Below are 18,350 nucleotides of genomic sequence, written 5' to 3'. Positions count from 1 at the left end.
ACGGCACAAACTACACTCATTATTACTTCAAACTCCAAACTGTTTATTGCAACCCTGTAGCTAAAACTCTGAAAAACTCTGCGTGTACTTCGGTGCAAAGTACTACCATAATAATAACATACTGTAATGTTAAATAAAGCTGATCACAAAGAATCTCCAAAAAATAATGTTTTCACATCAACTTAAACATTCAATGAATATCATATTCAAACATTATTTCTAGAGCAGCTTTATTAGTTCCTCCAACTTCATAGCTGTCCTCACATCTCCCTGAATTTGAAGTCGACCACAGCTGTAAGCCGCAAACGGTCCCAGCCTACCCTGGAACATGGCCAGTAGGTCGTCCTCGCACATGGTCAGTGTTACGTCAGGCTCTCCACACGGGGGCCCCTCTCCAGCTGCACCGCAGCCTAAACCACGCACGCAAAAAAAGATGTTATTGTGTAGCTTAATGATTTTTTTTTTTCATACGTTCCTCTCAGTGAGATACCTTGGCTCAAATCCACATAGTAGCTGTGATGCTGTCCATCTTCTGAGCTGATGTCAAACTGGAAGCAAGCGCCCACCTGGTTCACCAAAGCTTCAGAGAGGACACGTTCGACCTTGTGGAGCAGCTCTTCAACAGATGTCTGAGGTGTCTGCTCATCTATAAAGGTGACACTGCTCTCTATCCGAAGGAAAACGGTACGATTGCGTTAAACAGCAGCGGTCTAACACATTTTGGTGTGAGGCTACCTTGTTGTTGCGAGCTGTTGCTGATAAAGTGCATGGCCAGCTGCTGAAGGGGGCCTGCGAGACCCTCCATGCCTGGTACAGATGGAGGAACCATGACGGGTCCAGAAGGTGCCCCCTCAGGAGCTTTAAGAAGAGATCCTGGTGTAATTTCTACCCGGTCGATCTCCAGACCCCATGGTCGAGTCAGTTCATTTATGTCCATCTGCAGAGAGCAGGAGAGGATTCAGGTGTGATGTCAGGCAGCCATTTAAAAGGAATGTGAAGTGTTTTCCTACGCCAAGATATTCTCCAAGTTTCACTCTCTCCGTTTGAATCTCCCTGATCGTCTTCTTGGTAAGGCTGTGAGTTAAAGCGTTCTGTGCGGTCATCCGGGTAGAGACGTTGATGTCCTGAACTGACACCACTGACAAGACCGGGTTCCAAATTCTGAACTGAATGTCTGCACCTACAGACAGGAGGCCACCATCCATGGTATTCACCTAGATGACATGAGGTAGAGGAAAGGATTGGTCGTCAGACTCGCAAATCACCACCGGAGGGCGCTGTCTTAAACTGGTATGTCTGCAAGGTTTATGACAGCCAATCATCGTTGAGGTTTTATTACTGCAATAACCCAACAGCAAAAGGCAGTTTTTTTTATTTTTGTACTTTCCTTTGTCTGCGGCGTTTGAGTAAAAGAAGTGTTTAACTAGAAGAATTGACGAGCTTTGCGTCCTTGGCCTGCTAAAGTGGTTACAGGAAACAGCTGTGCACTGTAGCCAAACTTGCCAACCCTCCCGGATTTTCCGGGAGACTCTCGAAATTCAGCGCCTCTCCCGAAAACCTCCCGGGACAAATTTTCTCCCGAAAAACTCCCGAAATTCAGGCGGACCTGAGTGACGTGTTGACAACACACAACAACAGTGTCTACCGTAAAGCAGTTCGTCTGCCGTAAACAGCAATGTTGTGACACTTTTAAACAGGACAATACTGCCATCTACTGTACATGCATATGTGACCCACCCATAATGTGTCACATTTTTGTGTTGATTTATTTATTTTATTTTGTGGTTTGAATTCGTTTTTGGAGCCGTCATTACACATTTATCAGTATTCACATTGGTCAGTAGGGGGCAGTAGGGCGTTTCTTCCCAATTGAATGATATCACCTGCAGACCGGAAGTGGCTTGTCATTCTGATGAGAGCGACCAGTCTGTGAACAATTGAAACGTCCTGTGTGCTTTTTCCTCCTGTATAACAGGTTAGTTTTGGTGAATCAACTCACTGAATAATATCCATGTGATCTTTATAAGTTTAAGTACACATTCTGATGGTGGAGCCGAACTCTAAAGTGTTTGTGAGTTGTAGTTTGTAAATGAACACTGAAATTCAAGTATTTATTTTATTTTATTTATATATATATATATATATATATATATATATATAGCTAGAATTCACTGAAAGTCAAGTATTTCTTATATATATATATATATATATCTTAACCACGCCCCCCGCACCACCCCCGACCACGCCCCCGCCCCCCCACCCCCCACCTCCCGAAATCGGAGGTCTCAAGGTTGGCAAGTATGACTGTAGCAAGTGCGCTAATAAAAGTTAAAGTGCCAATGATTGTCACACACACACACACTAGGTGCGGTGAAATTATCCTCTGCATTTGACCCATCCCCACAAGGGAGCAGTGAGCAGCAGCGGTGGCCACGCCCGGGAGTAATAAACATTTCAGGATTTTCAGAAGTCCACAATGGGGTCTTGTCCACATGCACTCAAATGTTTTTGAAAATAGATTTTTGCATTTTGTTGTAATGTATGGCAACTTGGGACACTTGTTGATTGACAGTTTAAAAATAGCCAGACTTCTTCAATCATCAATTTGTTGTATGCATAAAATCTAAAAATAGCATCACCATCACAATTTTTGGCAGAAAAATCGCAATTAGGTTTTTTTCTCAAAATCGGGCAACCCTAAATTGTGGTAAAAATAAATAAATAAATAACACAATTAGGATCAGAGCGAACCTACAGAGTCTTCGCTAGAGTAAGATGGCTGAAGTTAAGGTGAGAAGACTGTTTGTGTGTTTCATGTAAATTTGTAAATATTTAGTGCCTAAGTCGGGGGTGCTCACACTTTTTCTGCAGGCGAGCTACTTTTCAATTGATCAAGTCGTGGGGATCTACCTCATTCATATATATCATTTATATTTACTTATTTATGAAATATATGTTTTTGTTAACAAGTTAAAGGTGTTTAATGATAATGCAAGCATGTTTAATACATATAGTTAATATTGTTAACAAGTTAAAGGTGTTTAAAGATAATGCAAGCATGTTTAACACATATAGTTAATATTGTTAACAAGTTAAAGGTGGTTAAAAATAATACAAGCATGTTTAACACAAATAGTTAATATTGTTAACAACTTAAAGGTGGTTAAAGATAAAACAAGCATGTTTAACACATATAGTTAATATTGTTAACAACTTAAAGGTGGTTAAAGATAATACAAGCATGTTTAACACATATAGTTAATATTGTTAACAAGTTAAAGGTGGTTAAAGATAATACAAGCATGTTTAACACATATAGTTTCCTTTCTTTCATGAAGACAAGAATATAAGTTGGTGTATTACCTGATTGTGATGACTTGCATTGATTGGAATCAGACAGTGGTGATGATAACGTCCGCATTTTCGAATGGAGGAGAAAAAAGTCCTCCTTTCTGTCCAATACCACATGAAAGTGGTTGGTTTTTGGCATCTTATTTGTCCAGCTTCCGTACTCCTTTGTATACACTTTACAAGAAATACATTGTCGGCAAACTCCGTAGCTTGCTAGCTTGTGCACGCCAGCTTTCTGAGACTCTTATTTTGGTAGCGCAGGCAGGATGAAGCAGAGCTTTTATTGTGCAACTGTGCAGTCGGTCTTTGGAGTTTTGACGACAGGTACGGCGCCAGAGTCTGTTGAAATAAAGTGTTTCTCGCCTTCCAGTCGGTCATTTTAATGAGCTGGCAGTAGCCAGCGTCATCTCAGAAGACCCTCGGGTGCCGTGAATGTCAATCAAGTGACGAAAGTGACGTCATAGTGAAGATTTATGATCGCTCATTTTTAGGACTATTTTTTTAATGCCTGGCTGGTGATTGACTGACACACCCTCCGAGATCGACCGGTAGCTCGCGATCGACGTAATGAGCACATAATATGTTACGTTAACATACCAGTTGGTTATTTATGCCTCATATAACGTACACTTATTCAGCCTGTTGTTCATTATTCTTCATTTATTTTAAATTGCCTTTTAAATGTCTATTCTTGCTGTTGGCTTTTATCAAATGCATTTCCCTAAAAAATGCGACTTATACTCCAGTGCGACTTATATATGTTTTTTTCCTTCTTTATTAAGCATTTTCGGCCGGTGCGACTTATACTCCGGAGCGACTTATACTCCGAAAAATACGGTAATATGATCCGGTTCAAGAAACTGTTCAAACTAAGTGTTAACAAAGTACATAGAAGGACAATTATGATAAATGTCTTCAACTTATTGAACATGACATGTCATTGATCTCATTGGGTAAATCATAACTGACTTAAGTTATTTATGAAGAAAACTGTTGTGTTTAGAATTAATTGATGTAAATTGTGTACAAATTGAAAACAGGAAGTGAATATGTGTGTTAATAATTGCTGTGAAGTGGAAAGGAGGTAAGATTGAACAAGGTTTGGTTCTTTTTATTCCTTTTCGGACATGTTGTAAGGAAAAATAATAATATGTGATGTATCATATTGAAACTTTATACAAGTTCGAAATAAACTTAACCTAACCTAACCCTAGAGGAGAAAAAGAGAGACTCCCATTGGCTCTATTGTTGGCTGACGTTTATTTACGAGGTCGAATGCATAAAAAAGACATGTCTGCTTGCCTTACATAGGGATTGTAAATGATCAACATTTCAAAATAAGTGAAGTTGCACTTTAGGAAAAATTTAAAGATCATGATGTTAAAAAGACATGACTTTGAATAAGTTAATATTATTGTTTATTTATGTTATGAAATAAAACTATGGCCTTAATAGTTGTCTGAGTTGAACAGCTAAAGTTGGATTTGATTGAATGGCAGCAGATAATTTAAGTTTATACTTATTTCTCATCCTATTCATTTGATTTATTTTAATGTATCAATTATTTTCAGGGTTGGTTGTCACATATCACATACTCATATTTACAAATATACAATACACAGAGTAGGCTGTTCTAACGATGTGTTTACTATTAATGTTTTTTTACTCCTTTTGTGACAAGATGCATTAAGTTATGCAGTCAAATTGTCGATGCAATTAAACTTCTTCTGCCAACATGCCTTCTATAAAATATTGTTCACAATAAAATGAGCATTGTGACAGCCCTCCACACAATGTGGTTGGTTGTCACAAACTGCCAATGACAGTTTATTACCTCTTTGTTACAATGAGTTATAAAATGAGAGGGATACACATTTCAAGCCAACACCTTAAGCTTCTATCTAATTTAGGAATGACTTTGAACAATCTTACGTGTGATGTGTGTGACAAGCAACCCAGTTCTCCACTACCTTGACACCACCAAAAAGTATAAAAGCTACATTTAGTAGGAGCAAATATGATGAATGAATACAGTGAGCGTGTGCTTCAAGACTGCCACCTTCAGGAGAAAGTCAAACACAGCGTGTAGATAATACCTGCAGTGTAAGCATTCTGAATGACCATATTTCTCCAAATATGGCCTCCACTTCAAAAGCCCACTGGCATTTATTTGTTTTAGTGGACAAATCACTCAACTGTAACTTTCTTAGCGTGAAATGTTATCTAATTATCATTTTTGACATTATGTAGTAATATATGAATTAAAAAATATTTGTTGAAATAAATGCTTACATTCCAACAATTACCTGGTACCAGAGGTGGGTAGTAACACGCTACATTTACTCCGTTACATCTACTTGAGTAACTTTTGGGATAAATTGTACTTCTAAGAGTAGTTTTAATGCAACATACTTTTACTTTTACTTGAGTATATTTATAGAGAAGAAACGCTACTTTTACTCCGCTACTTTTATCTACATTCAGCTCGCTACTCGCTACTGATTTTTATCGATCTGTTAATGCACGCTTTGTTTGTTTTGGTCTGTCAGACAGACCTTCACAGTGCTTGCGTTTCACCAAATGCAGTCACTAGTGACGTTTCACTCGGTTCCACCAATCAAATGCAGTCAAAGTGACGTTTGACTCCGTTCCACCAATCAGATGCAGTCACTGGTGACGTTGGACCAATCAAACAGAGCCAGGTGGTCACATGACCTGACTTAAACAAGTTGAAAAACTTATTGGGGTGTTACCATTTAGTGGTCAATTGTACGGAATATGTACTGTACTGTGCAATCTACTAATACAAGTTTCAATCAATCAATCAAAAGTGTGAAGGAAAAAAGACACTTTTATTTCAACCGTACACCCCGTCAAAAGCCTAAAGACTGACTGCACAGTTCTTGTCTTCACAATAAAAGTGCCGCTCCATCGCGCCTGCCCTTACAAAATAAGAGTCTCCGAAAGCCAGCGCAAACAAGCTAGAAAGCTACGGAGTTTGCAGCCAATGTATTTCTTGTAAAGTGTATAAAAACAAATATGGAAGCTGGACAAATAAGATGCCAACAGCCAACCACTTTCATGTGTGGTATTAGACAGAAAGGAGGAACTTTTTTTATCCTCCATTTGAAAACGTGGACGTTATCATCACTACTGTCTGATTCCAATCAATATAAGTCATCAGAATCAGGTAATATACCAACTTATATTCTTGTCTTCATGAAAGAAAGGAGTCTATATGTTAAACATGCATGTATATTCATTAAAACACCTTTAACATGTGAAAAAAACGGTAAAATAAATAAATATAAATTATATACTGTATATATCAACTAATGTACCGTATTTTTCGGACTATAAGTTGCAGTTTTTTTTCATAGTTTGGCCGGGGGTGCGACTTATACTCAGGAGCGACTTATGTGTGAAATTATTAACACATTAGCGTAAAATATCAAATAATATTATTGATCTCATTCACGTAAGAGACTAGACGTATAAGATTTCATGGGATTTAGCGATTAGGAGTGACAGATTGTTTGGTAAACGTATAGCATGTTCTATATGTTATAGTTATTTGAATGACTCTTACCATAATATGTTACGTTAACATACCAGTTGGTTATTTATGCCTCATATAACGTACACTTATTCAGCCTGTTGTTCACTATTCTTTATTTATTTTAAATTGCCTTTCAAATGTCTATTCTTGGTGTTGGCTTTTATCAAATACATTTCCCCAAAAAATGCGACTTATACTCCAGTGCGACTTATATATGTTTTTTTCCTTCTTTATTATGCATTTTCGGCCGGTGCGACTTATACTCCAGAGCGACTTATACTCCGAAAAATACGGGATATATATATATATATATATATATATATATATATATATATATATATATATATATATATATATATATATATATATATATATATATATATGTATGTGTGGGAAAAAAATCACAAGACTATTTCATCTCTACAGGCCTGTTTCATGAGGGGGGTACCCTCAATCGTCAGGAGATTTTAATGGGAGCATTCGCATACCATGGTTTATATAGGGCACAGAGTGGGTGGGTACAGGCTGGCCTAGGAGCGTGGTGATTGGCTCATGTGTTATCTAGGAGGTGTTTCCGTCTATGGCGGCATGCTGTTACAATTTCGCTGCGCTTGTTGAGGGATGACAGGTCTGGACGGTAAATAATAAACAGTTTCTCTTTCAAGCATAGGTTGCATCTTTTATTACCACTATTGTAAGGTGTGCTGGATGCAAGAATTTGCCATGTTATTGAATATTCAACATTATTGTCTTTGAGGTCCCAAATGTGTTTGCTGAGTTCTGTGGTATTTCGCAGGTTTTTGTTCCTGAAAGAAGCCTTGTGATTGTTCCATCTGGTTTTGAATTCTCCCTCGGTTAATCCTACATATGTGTCGGATGTGTTCATGTCCTTGCGTATTACCTTAGATTGGTAGACAACTGATGTTTGTAAGCACCCCCCGTTGAGAGGGCAATCAGGTTTCTTTCGACAATTACATCCTTTGTTGGTTTTGGAGTCGTTCTGTCTGAGGGCCGACGGCTCATTTGCAATTGTTTTGTTGTGGTTTGAGATGATTTGTCGTATATTGTTCATGCAGCTGTAGCTCAATTTAATGTTGTTCTTGTTGAATACTTTTCTTAGGATGTTGTCTTTGGGAAAGTGTTTGTCAATCAGATTGAGGAATTTGTGTCCAATGTTCGTTGAGACGTTTTTGCTGTATGGGGGGTTGTACCAGATGATGTCGTTCCGTTTTCTGTTCTTTTTTGGCTGGTTTCCTGGCGTGGGTTATATATATATATATATATATATATATATATATATATATATATATATATATATATATATATATATATGATATGTGTGTGTATGTTACTCATCAGTTACTCAGTACTTGAGTAGTTTTTTCACAACATACTTTTTACTTTTACTCAAGTAAATATTTGGGTGACTACTCCTTACTTTTACTTGAGTAATAAATCTCTAAAGTAACAGTACTCTTACTTGAGTACAATTTTTGGCTACTCTACCCACCTCTGCCTGGTACCTTCTGTCGTTAGGTAAACACCCACAGCCACACATTTTCTAAAATACAATAAATATAAAATAATGCTGTGCGCCATTATTTTATAGCTGGTTTACCTGGGATGGAGGTATATTGAAAGCACGCGTGCGCAGGTCTACCCTCTGCCACTGGTCAATGAGGGGCAGCAGCAGGACAATACCAGGACCCTTTGGAGGACAGACGCGACCCAGGCGAAAGACCACTATCCTCTGGTAGTTTGGCACGGTCTAAAGGCATAATTTATGTTGGTTATCACCACATCAACATACTGTATAGAGGACATGGTTTAGGAGGTTTTAGTGCCTTACCTTTAATACAAACCATCCCGTTATGGGAAAGGTTATAAAGGTGCAGATGTGTACGAGGAAGATGACAATTTGATTGCAAATCCAGGACAGCCATCCCTGGGAACTATCTTGAAAAAATACACCAAATAAGGTTATACAATTTGCTATTTTTAGGAATTTGTTATTTCAAGACAAGACCACAGACTGACCTGAATCAGAAACAAACTGGTGTGGTGTTATATATAGCATCAGATGATCATGGATCAATATGTTTGTATGTATACTTACTGTTAAGGCAGGATACAACACCAAACTGTTTTTTTTCTATAGCACAGTCAGCGGTCTTGTCTTTAAATAGCAACTTCCGGTTCTTGCGTCAATATATGAAAAAACATCAGTTGTTGGTTTATTTGTTTCTGCTGACTGGTAATTTTCATTTTATTAAATGGAATCTGTTTTTAAATCAAACCGTTTATAGATGGAGTTATTGTTGCTCCCTGACACTGAATAATACGCACTTTCAAATAAACCAATTGTTCCTTTTTCAATTGCCATTCATGAAAAGAAAAATGTATTGAACAAAGCATACGCTGACTCAGATCAGAGTCAAGATCTTAGACTTAGACTTAGACAAACTTTATTGATCCACAAGGGAAATTGTTCTTAATCCTATGGAGAATCTGTGGAGGGAGTGGAAGGTGAGGGTCCATGCTCGGTGCACATTATTATTATTATTACAAACCCCGTTTCCATATGAGTTGGGAAATTGTGTTAGATGTAAATATAAACGGAATACAATGATTTGCAAATCCTTTTCAACACATATTCAATTGAATATGCTACAAAGACAACATATTTGATGTTCAAACTCAAACTTTTTTTTTTTTTTGCAAATAATAATTAACTTAGAATTTCATGGCTGCAACACGTGACAAAGTAGTTGGGAAAGGGCATGTTCACCACTGTGTTACATGGCCTTTCCTTTTAACAACACTCAGTAAACGTTTGGGAACTGAGGAGACACATTTTTGAAGCTTCTCAGGTGGAATTCTGTCCCATTCTTGCTTGATGTACAGCTTAAGTTGTTCAACAGTCCGGGGGTCTCCGTTGTGCTATTTTAGGCTTCATAATGCGCCACACATTTTCAATGGGAGACAGGTCTGGACTACAGGCAGGCCAGTCTAGTACCCGCACTCTTTTACTATGAAGCCACGTTGATGTAACACGTGGCTTGGCATTGTCTTGCTGAAATAAGCAGGGGCGTCCATGGTAACGTTGCTTGGATGGCAACATATGTTGCTCCAAAACCTTTATGTACCTTTCAGCATTAATGGCGCCTTCACAGATGTGTAAGTTACCCATGTCTTGGGCACTAATACACCCCCATACCATCACAGATGCTGGCTTTTACACTTTGCTCCTATAACAATCTGGATGGTTCTTTTCCTCTTTGGTCTGGAGGACACGACGTCCACAGTTTCCAAAAACAATTTGAAATGTGGACTCGTCAGACCACAGAACAATTTTCCACTTTGTATCAGTCCATCTTAGATGAGCTCAGGCCCAGCGAAGCCGACGGCGTTTCTGGGTGTTGTTGATAAACGGTTTTCGCTTTGCATAGGAGAGTTTTAACTTGCACTTACAGATGTAGCGACCAACTGTAGTTACTGACAGTGGGTTTCTGAAGTGTTCCTTAGCCCATGTGGTGATATCCTTTACACACTGATGTCGCTTGTTGATGCAGTACAGCCTGAAGGATCAAAGGTCACGGGCTTAGCTGCTTACGTGCAGTGATTTCTCCAGATTCTCTGAACCCTTTGATGATATTACGGAGCGTAGATGGTGAAATCCCTAAATTCCTTGCAATAGCTGGTTGAGAAAGGTTTTTCTTAAACTGTTCAACAATTTGCTCACGCATTTATTGACAAAGTGGTGACCCTCACCCCATCCTTGTTTGTGAATGACTGAGCATTTCATGGAATCTACTTTTATACCCAATCATGGCACCCACCTGTTCCCAATTAGCCTGCACACCTGTGTGATGTTCCAAATAAGTGTTTGATGAGCATTCCTCAACTTTATCAGTATTTATTGCCACCTTTCCCAACTTCTTTGTCACGTATTGCTGGCATCAAATTCTAAAGTTAATGATTATTTGCAAAAAAAAAAAAATGTTTATGAGTTTGAACATCAAATATGTTGTCTTTGTAGCATATTCAACTGAATATGGGTTGAAAATGATTTGCAAATCATTGTATTCCGTTTATATTTACATCTAACACAATTTCCCAACTCATATGGAAACGGGGGTTGTATTATTATCATCAACATCCCTCATTGAAAACTATTACATTGTTTTAATTTTTGAATCAGAAAGCAATATGTTATATTGCCTATTAAATATTAAGGGGCTAATAATAGTTTTCTTGTTTCAATTCTGTAAATCCTTATGCAGACTTTGTTATAGCGCAGTGGCGGGCCGTGTGTTTCTCACCTAGGCCTTCAGTGATGTCCAACTTCAATAATTATCTCTCAAAATACCATCATTTATGTCCCCACATGACCATTGCTGGAGAAATACTACACAGAAACACATTTATGCACTACTGTACATTGAAACACATCAAAAGTATACAAAACGGGTTATATTTCGGCGCATTTAAAAATCTGGTACTGTCAAAAATTGCAAAAAAACATATTAAACGTGAAAAAATAAAGATATACCTGTATAATATTCGAACTCACACTTTGTAGGACCCATGTGACGCCGTATAAGCCAGTGGTACCCCTCGTAGTCGGCTGATTCGAGTGGAAACAGCATGCATTTTACCATGAATTGATTTACGTGGACCCGACTTAAACAAGTTGAAAAACTTATTGGGGTGTTACCATTTAGTGGTCAATTGTACGGAATATGTACTGTACTGTGCAATCTACTAATAAAAGTTTCAATCAATCAATCAATTCCCCATTTCATCGCCGACATTGTCTTACAAGATGTAGTTTCTCTTTAAATATCCTTTATGAAACTGGCCTTGAAAATGTATATCTGCCACCTAATCAACGTTTTGTTCTCCTTCTTTGCGGGTCAACACTTCCTGCTTCCTGCTAAATTGCAACTTGTGATTGGATACTAACTTTGGAATGACGAGTGAGTATCCAATCACAGTCTTGTTAACATCAGGCTACTGAGAGAGGTTACTGTCAACACCTTGTGATCTGATTGGCTATCGCAACTGTCTATCAACTGTGTGTTCTCAAATTCATCCCAGTGAGTATGCGTACATTTCACGTTCAACCTGAGGCCAGCGAGAAGGCCTTACTGACAACCACTTGTCGCAATTGTCTATCAACTGTTTGTGTCCGTTAACTTTCAGTGCACAGACGCCTGCATTGTTGATTCTGAAGGCCCCGGGGCAGATTTTGTACAGCATGGCAACATTAGCTAGCTGAATTCTGATTGGATTAAAAACTCTAACCTAAAAACAACAGCACTGGAAGGAGCTTGATATGACATGAAGAAAATATGAATACTTTAAGATATTTCGGGAAAGTAAATAAAAAAATGCTTTAATCTTTAATTATGATCATGATTTATGGTTATGGTAGGCCAGCAGAGAAGGCCTTGCTGGCCACTGTTATAGCGGGCACGCAAACTATAACTATGAGCAATGTTCCCTCTAAGGTGCGCGCCTGTGTAATTGTGCACTGCTCAAGCGTCCTCTGCGCACGGCAAATCTATGCCACGCACAAACAATTTTCGACACGACAGAGAAAACAGTTTTCGTCATCATTGTTCAAATATTGTAACGTCTGTCGAGACACTTTGAGGACATGAATTCCATCCATCACTTTACTGCGCAAAACTCTTTATCGTCGGCCATAAACACATCACCAAAACATTAGTAAAAAAAATGATATCTAGCAAAACTGGTCATTTTCTGCAGTACAAACCAGACCAAAAGCAACTTTGTTATATCAACAGCTGCCGCTCGCTCTTTCTCACTTGCGCCAACACATGCACATATGGCATTTAGCCAGTGATGCGTTTACAGCCACACAAAAAGTCGGACAACTCCAACACCACACATAAAGTGTCATTCCAGGTCGCTACACTATGATTTACCAATCAAATATGTGCTTATTCTAGTGTCATTTATTAGGAATCTTCATTTATAAATATCAATCATGAAATGCTGTTAGTATATTATTAGTTAGTTAGTTATTATTAATAGTATTTACATGCTGCCGCTAGGCGACATCATACGCAAATACGGTGTTAGCTTTCATTGTTATGCTGATGACAGCCAACTCTACATGCCCCTAAAGCTGACCAACACGCCGGATTGTAGTCAGCTGGAGGCGTGTCTTAATGAAATTAAACAATGGATGTCCGCTAACTTCTTGCAACTCAACGCCAAGAAAACGGAAATGCTGATTATCGGTCCTGCTAAACACCGACATTTATTTAATAATACCACCTTAACATTTGACAACCAAACAATTACACAAGGCGAATCAGTAAAGAATCTGGGTATTATTTTCGACCCAACTCTCTCCTTTGAGTCACACATTAAGAGTGTTACTAAAACAACTCTCTCCTTTGAGTCACACATTAAGAGTGTCACTAAAACGGCCTTCTTTCATCTCCGTAATATCGCTAAAATTCGTTCTATTTTATCCACTAGCGACGCTGAGATCATTATTCATGCGTTCGTTACGTCTCGTCTCGACTACTGTAACGTATTATTTTGGGGTCTCCCTATGTCTAGCATTAAAAGACTACAATTGGTACAAAATGCGGCTGCTAGACTTTTGACAAGAACAAGAAAGTTTGATCATATTACGCCTATACTGTATATACCTTTATATACATATATATATACCTAAACTGTATATACCTTTATATATATATATATATATATATACCTATACTGGCTCAACTGCACTGGCTTCCTGTGCACTCAAGATGTGACTTTAAGGTTTTACCACTTATGTATAAAATACTACACGGTCTAGCTCCGTCCTATCTTGCTGATTGTATTGTACCATATGTCCCGGCAAGAAATCTGCGTTCAAAGAACTCCGGCTTATTAGTGATTCCCAGAGCCCAAAAAAAGTCTGCGGGCTATAGAGCGTTTTCTATTCGGGCTCCAGTACTATGGAATGTTCTAGCAGTAACAGTTAGAGATGCTACCTCAGTAGAAGCATTTAAGTCCCATCTTAAAACTCATTTGTATACACTAGCCTTTAAATAGACCCCCTGTTAGCCCAGTTGATCTGCCGTTTCTTTTCTTTTCTCCTCTGCTCCCCTATTCCTTGTGGAGGGGGGGGGGGGGCACAGGTCCGGTGGCCATGGATGAAGTGCTGGCTGTCCAGAGTCGGGACCCGGGGTGGACCGCTCGCCTGTGCATCGACTGGGAACATCTCTGCACTGCTGACCCGTCTCCGCTCGGGATGGTGTCCTGCTGGCCCCACTATGGACTGGACTCTTACTATTATGTTGGATCCACTATGGACTGGACTCTCACAATATTATGTCAGACCCACTCGACATCCATTGCTTTCGGTCTCCCCTAGAGGGGGGGGGGTTACCCACATATGCGGTCCTCTCCAAGGTTTCTCATAGTCATTCACATCGACGTCCCACTGGGGTGAGTTTTTCCTTGCCCTTATGTGGGCTTTGTACCGAGGATGTCGTTGTGGCTTGTGCAGCCCTTTGAGACATTTGTGATTTAGGGCTATATAAATAAACATTGATTGATTGATATTAAATAAATACTAATAAAAATATATTTTTTACAAACAGGAAGTTGCAGGAACGTACACATGATCCCCTGCTTACATCTCATTGTGCAACATGTGAATGTTTTAATGGGAACTAAATGGGGTACACATTATTTCCAAAGCAGGACCTCCACCCAGACAAACAATACAAGTACACAGTTCATGAAAAACAATATTTGTTGTTATTGTCATTGTAAGTGGGCCTAAACACTTATATTAGAAAATAACCTCATGGAAATGACTGCTGTCATTTGATTATAAGAATAAGAGAATGTTGTCTGTCTATCTGTGTTGGCCCTGCGATGAGGTGGGGACTTGTCCAGGGTGTACCCCGCCTTCTGCCCGAATGCAGCTGAGATAGGCTGCAGCGACCCCGAAAGGGACAAGCGGTAGAAAATGGATGGATGGATGGAGATGTAGCTTGTTATTTAGTGAGGTTTGGGACAGGTGTGCTGCTGGTGTAGCCACAGTGTGCACGTCTGATGTTGCTCACATGGACTCCACTCAATGCTCAGGGACTTTTTGCCTTTGCTCACACACATCAACAATTAAAGGGAACATTGACTATGACATTTTGGGTTATGATCAATTTAACTGAAAACAAAGGGATTTGTATCTGATTTCATTAAGGGAGGTAATCATTTTTTCCTCAACTATATATTTCACCGTGATAAACAGTTGCCATAATTTAAATTGTGCACACGCCACAGTATTTAATACACTAATAGACTTAATATTGACAATAATTATGATGATTGGTTTTGACTGACCCTCGTCTAAAACACTGGACTTTCAATCGGAGGATCCAGGTTCGAGCCCGGGGCGGAAATGGAAGCAGGGGTTGGACCAGGCGAGTACGTTACCCCACTAATACTAGAAATGTAGCTCTTATTTATAGTGAGTTCGTAATGGATACTTACCACTGAAGTCGTTTTCAGAAACATTGGGGATGTAATCGAACGAGAGTCCTTTGCTGAGGTAGCCGAGCTGCGAGAAGCTGTCGCCGGACACAAACAGTCCAGGAGTCCTCGACGTTCTCGGGTTACTCTGAGGAAGTAGCTGGTAAGACTTGCTCCCGAACATTGTAAAGTTAAAACAACCCGTTTCTTATGTAAAAACACGCGCACAACTGTACACTTTTAAAAACATCTTTCATCTGACGTCTTCATTTTTGATAACTCGTTTGCTGGCATTTCCGTATTTTGTGCGAGCTCTTCCTCGTCAATTAAAACAGCACGTTGACGCTGGCGCCACCTATCGTCGTTCAGGGGGTGTTACAACAACATAGCAGGTTCAGTGTTCAAACATTACTCATTTTGAGTTCAACTTTTAACTAAATCCATCCATCCAGGCCCGGCCCTAACCAATCTGGCGCCCTAGGCAAGATTTTAGGTGCCCCCCCCCCCCCCCACATCGGCAGTGAAGTGTATATACTCACAAGAAACCGAATAGCTTTGTCTTTGACCTTTTTTTTTTACTTACAACTATACCTAATATATAAAGGGGTGGAAAAGTGACTATTACCTGCAGGGCAAACATTAGCTAACCAGAAGGCAATAACAATGTAAACAAAAACACCTGCTTAAAAGATCTAATACAAATGTCCCTGAGGAATGTAAGGTGGGAGTACAGTAATTACCTAACGTAACATTATTATTTTCCATAACAATTTAGCCCCCTCCACAATATTAACCCGACGTTAAAACAGAACTCGCTATTTATTGATTAGCAATTGCCGAATCATGTAACATTAGCTTAATGCTAAAAAGCCAGGTTACTATCACATTCTGTAACAGACAAATCATTTCATGTAGGCTAACGTTACCTACCTGCTACCTCTGTCTTTTTCTCGTTTCTCCTCCTTTTCTTTTCTCTTTTTTCTTCCCTGGGCACCTGACAGTTTTGGCCGTTTTGACATCTTGTGTTGATTTTTTGATGTGGTGATGTCCAAAAAGAGTCATGATACAGGAAGGGAGGGGGCGCACCGTGCGGGGGGGAGGGGGGCGTAATGTTGTAACAAATAATATTTCTATTAAATAGGCTTTACTTTGCATTTTAATTAACGTGGGATTATTTTTTGTATTTAAAAATAATAGTACCATCTTTTTTTTTTCTTTTTTTTTTCTCCAACATTTGTGGCACTGGCGTGGCGCCCCCTGATGGACGGCGCCCTTAGCATTTGCCTATACGGCCTATGCCACGGGCCGGCCCTGCATCCATCCAACCATTTCCTACCGCTTGTCCCTTTCGGGGTCGCGGGAGATGCTGTAGCCTATCTCAGCTGCATCTAAATCATTCTAGTCTCATCTAATTGTATTTAATTACATTTTATTATGAACAGAGAAATAAGATACAAGAGAAAATTATCATTAGAGTTGCAATAAAACGAACAGTATGTGCATTCCTCAGATTTGTTGAGCCCAAAGTTGTTTTTTTATTGGCCACAAAAATTCTACAGCATGGGTGTCAAACTCTGGCCGTGTAATTTCACTAGGCCCTTGAGGCGATATCAAATTAACACTAGAGCTGGCCCGCCGATCATATTCAGCGGCGGTGCCGCGGTAACACCGCTAATTCTCATACTTGCCAACCCTCCCGGGAGACTCTCAAATTTCAGTGCCCTTCCCGAAAATCGTCACTTCCGCTTTTCACCCAGTACAACGAATGCTGGCCCAGTAACATTATACGTGCGGCTTCAGCACGCACACACATGTGAATGCAAGCATACTTGACCAACAGCGATACAGGTTACACTGAGGGTGCCCGTATAAATAACTTTAACACTGTTATAAATATGGGCCACACTGTGAATCAAACAAGAATGACCCCCCAACCCCGCCCACCTCAACAGCAGCCCGGAAGAGTTAGGGCTGCATGGGATTCTGGGTATTTGTTTTGTTGTGGTTTGATTGATTGATTGATTGATTGATTGATTGATTGAGACTTTTATTAGTAGGTTGCACAGTGAAGTACATATTCCGTACAATTGACCACTAAATGGTAACACCCGAATAAGTTTTTCAACTTGTTTAAGTCAGGGTCCACTTAAATTGGAACAGCAAGAGAACTTTCGAATGTCCAGGTCAGCTGTGATTCTACTTAGCGAAAAACTCTGTCCATTTGTCGAAGGGGACAACGACAGACTACGAAAAACAGTGACTGCATTTGGACTGGCAAAGCAGACTATTACTAGTTATTGTCCGCGATGTATGTCGAGCAATTACTCAACGTCTAGTTTTGTACTACACAACTATTGTGGAGCCATGAAGTGGTTGCGGCCGTCAAGTACGACCGCCAATTTCAGCCTACAAGCACATGTGTCCTGACCAGATATCTAGATCCCTAGATTGATTGTTGTAAAATGTTCTTTATCACATTGTTTACTTTTACACGTCCATTAAAGATATAATTCATGTATGATGGCTCAGGTGTGATTCACTACAATAGTCTAACAGCTGCTGATGGTGAGGCAAGCAAGGTTTACTGTTAAAATAAATGTGGCAATAGGCTACATTGAAACACAGGGTAAGGATACACTTCCAGGTCAGAGGTGACTATGACGCTAGCATACGGATAAGGTTATGTGGGTTTTACCCTGGATAACCTTATCTTGCTTAGTGTAGAAGGGGCCTCAGGGTACTCTACTTTCTCCCACCTCCGAAAGTCTTGTACCTGCGAATGGGTTGATTGGCAACACTGAGGCCCCGTTTACACTGAGCCGGATAAGGTTATCCAGGGTAAATCACACCTAACCTTATCCGTGTCCACACACAACAATGCCACCGTTTAAGACCCTCGTCCCCCGCGGGGGAAAAAAATCCACCT

At 39.6% G+C, this 18,350-nt stretch overlaps 1 protein-coding gene across 1 annotated transcript; it reads right to left on the bottom strand.

The window, feature by feature from the left end:
• Nucleotides 1–19: 19 nt before the first annotated feature.
• Nucleotides 20–15,803, bottom strand: stoml1 (stomatin (EPB72)-like 1). The gene is made up of 7 exons (XM_061969459.2): nt 15,446–15,803; nt 8,760–8,866; nt 8,529–8,678; nt 1,011–1,214; nt 736–937; nt 491–667; nt 20–410 (listed from the first exon to the last, which is right to left on the bottom strand). The coding sequence occupies exons 1-7, from the start codon at nt 15,606–15,608 to the stop codon at nt 220–222; spliced, it is 1,194 nt and encodes a 397-aa protein (XP_061825443.2). The 5' UTR covers nt 15,609–15,803; the 3' UTR covers nt 20–219.
• Nucleotides 15,804–18,350: the final 2,547 nt, after the last annotated feature.

This window comes from Nerophis lumbriciformis, linkage group LG10 (genome assembly GCF_033978685.3).
Source record: "Nerophis lumbriciformis linkage group LG10, RoL_Nlum_v2.1, whole genome shotgun sequence".
NCBI lineage: Eukaryota > Metazoa > Chordata > Actinopteri > Syngnathiformes > Syngnathidae > Nerophis > Nerophis lumbriciformis.
This window is presented reverse-complemented; position numbering and strand designations above follow the sequence as displayed.

Bases quoted from the DNA above. Each gene is read 5' to 3' on its own strand.
- stoml1 (XM_061969459.2), bottom strand. From the start codon at position 15,608: ATGTTCGGGAGCAAGTCTTACCAGCTACTTCCTCAGAGTAACCCGAGA. The intron at 8,679-8,759 runs GTAAGGCACTAA...TTATGCCTTTAG, and splicing joins CGGGATGGTTTGTATTAAAG to ACCGTGCCAAACTACCAGAG. The intron at 668-735 runs GTAGCCTCACAC...TCCTTCGGATAG, and splicing joins CAACAGCTCGCAACAACAAG to AGAGCAGTGTCACCTTTATA.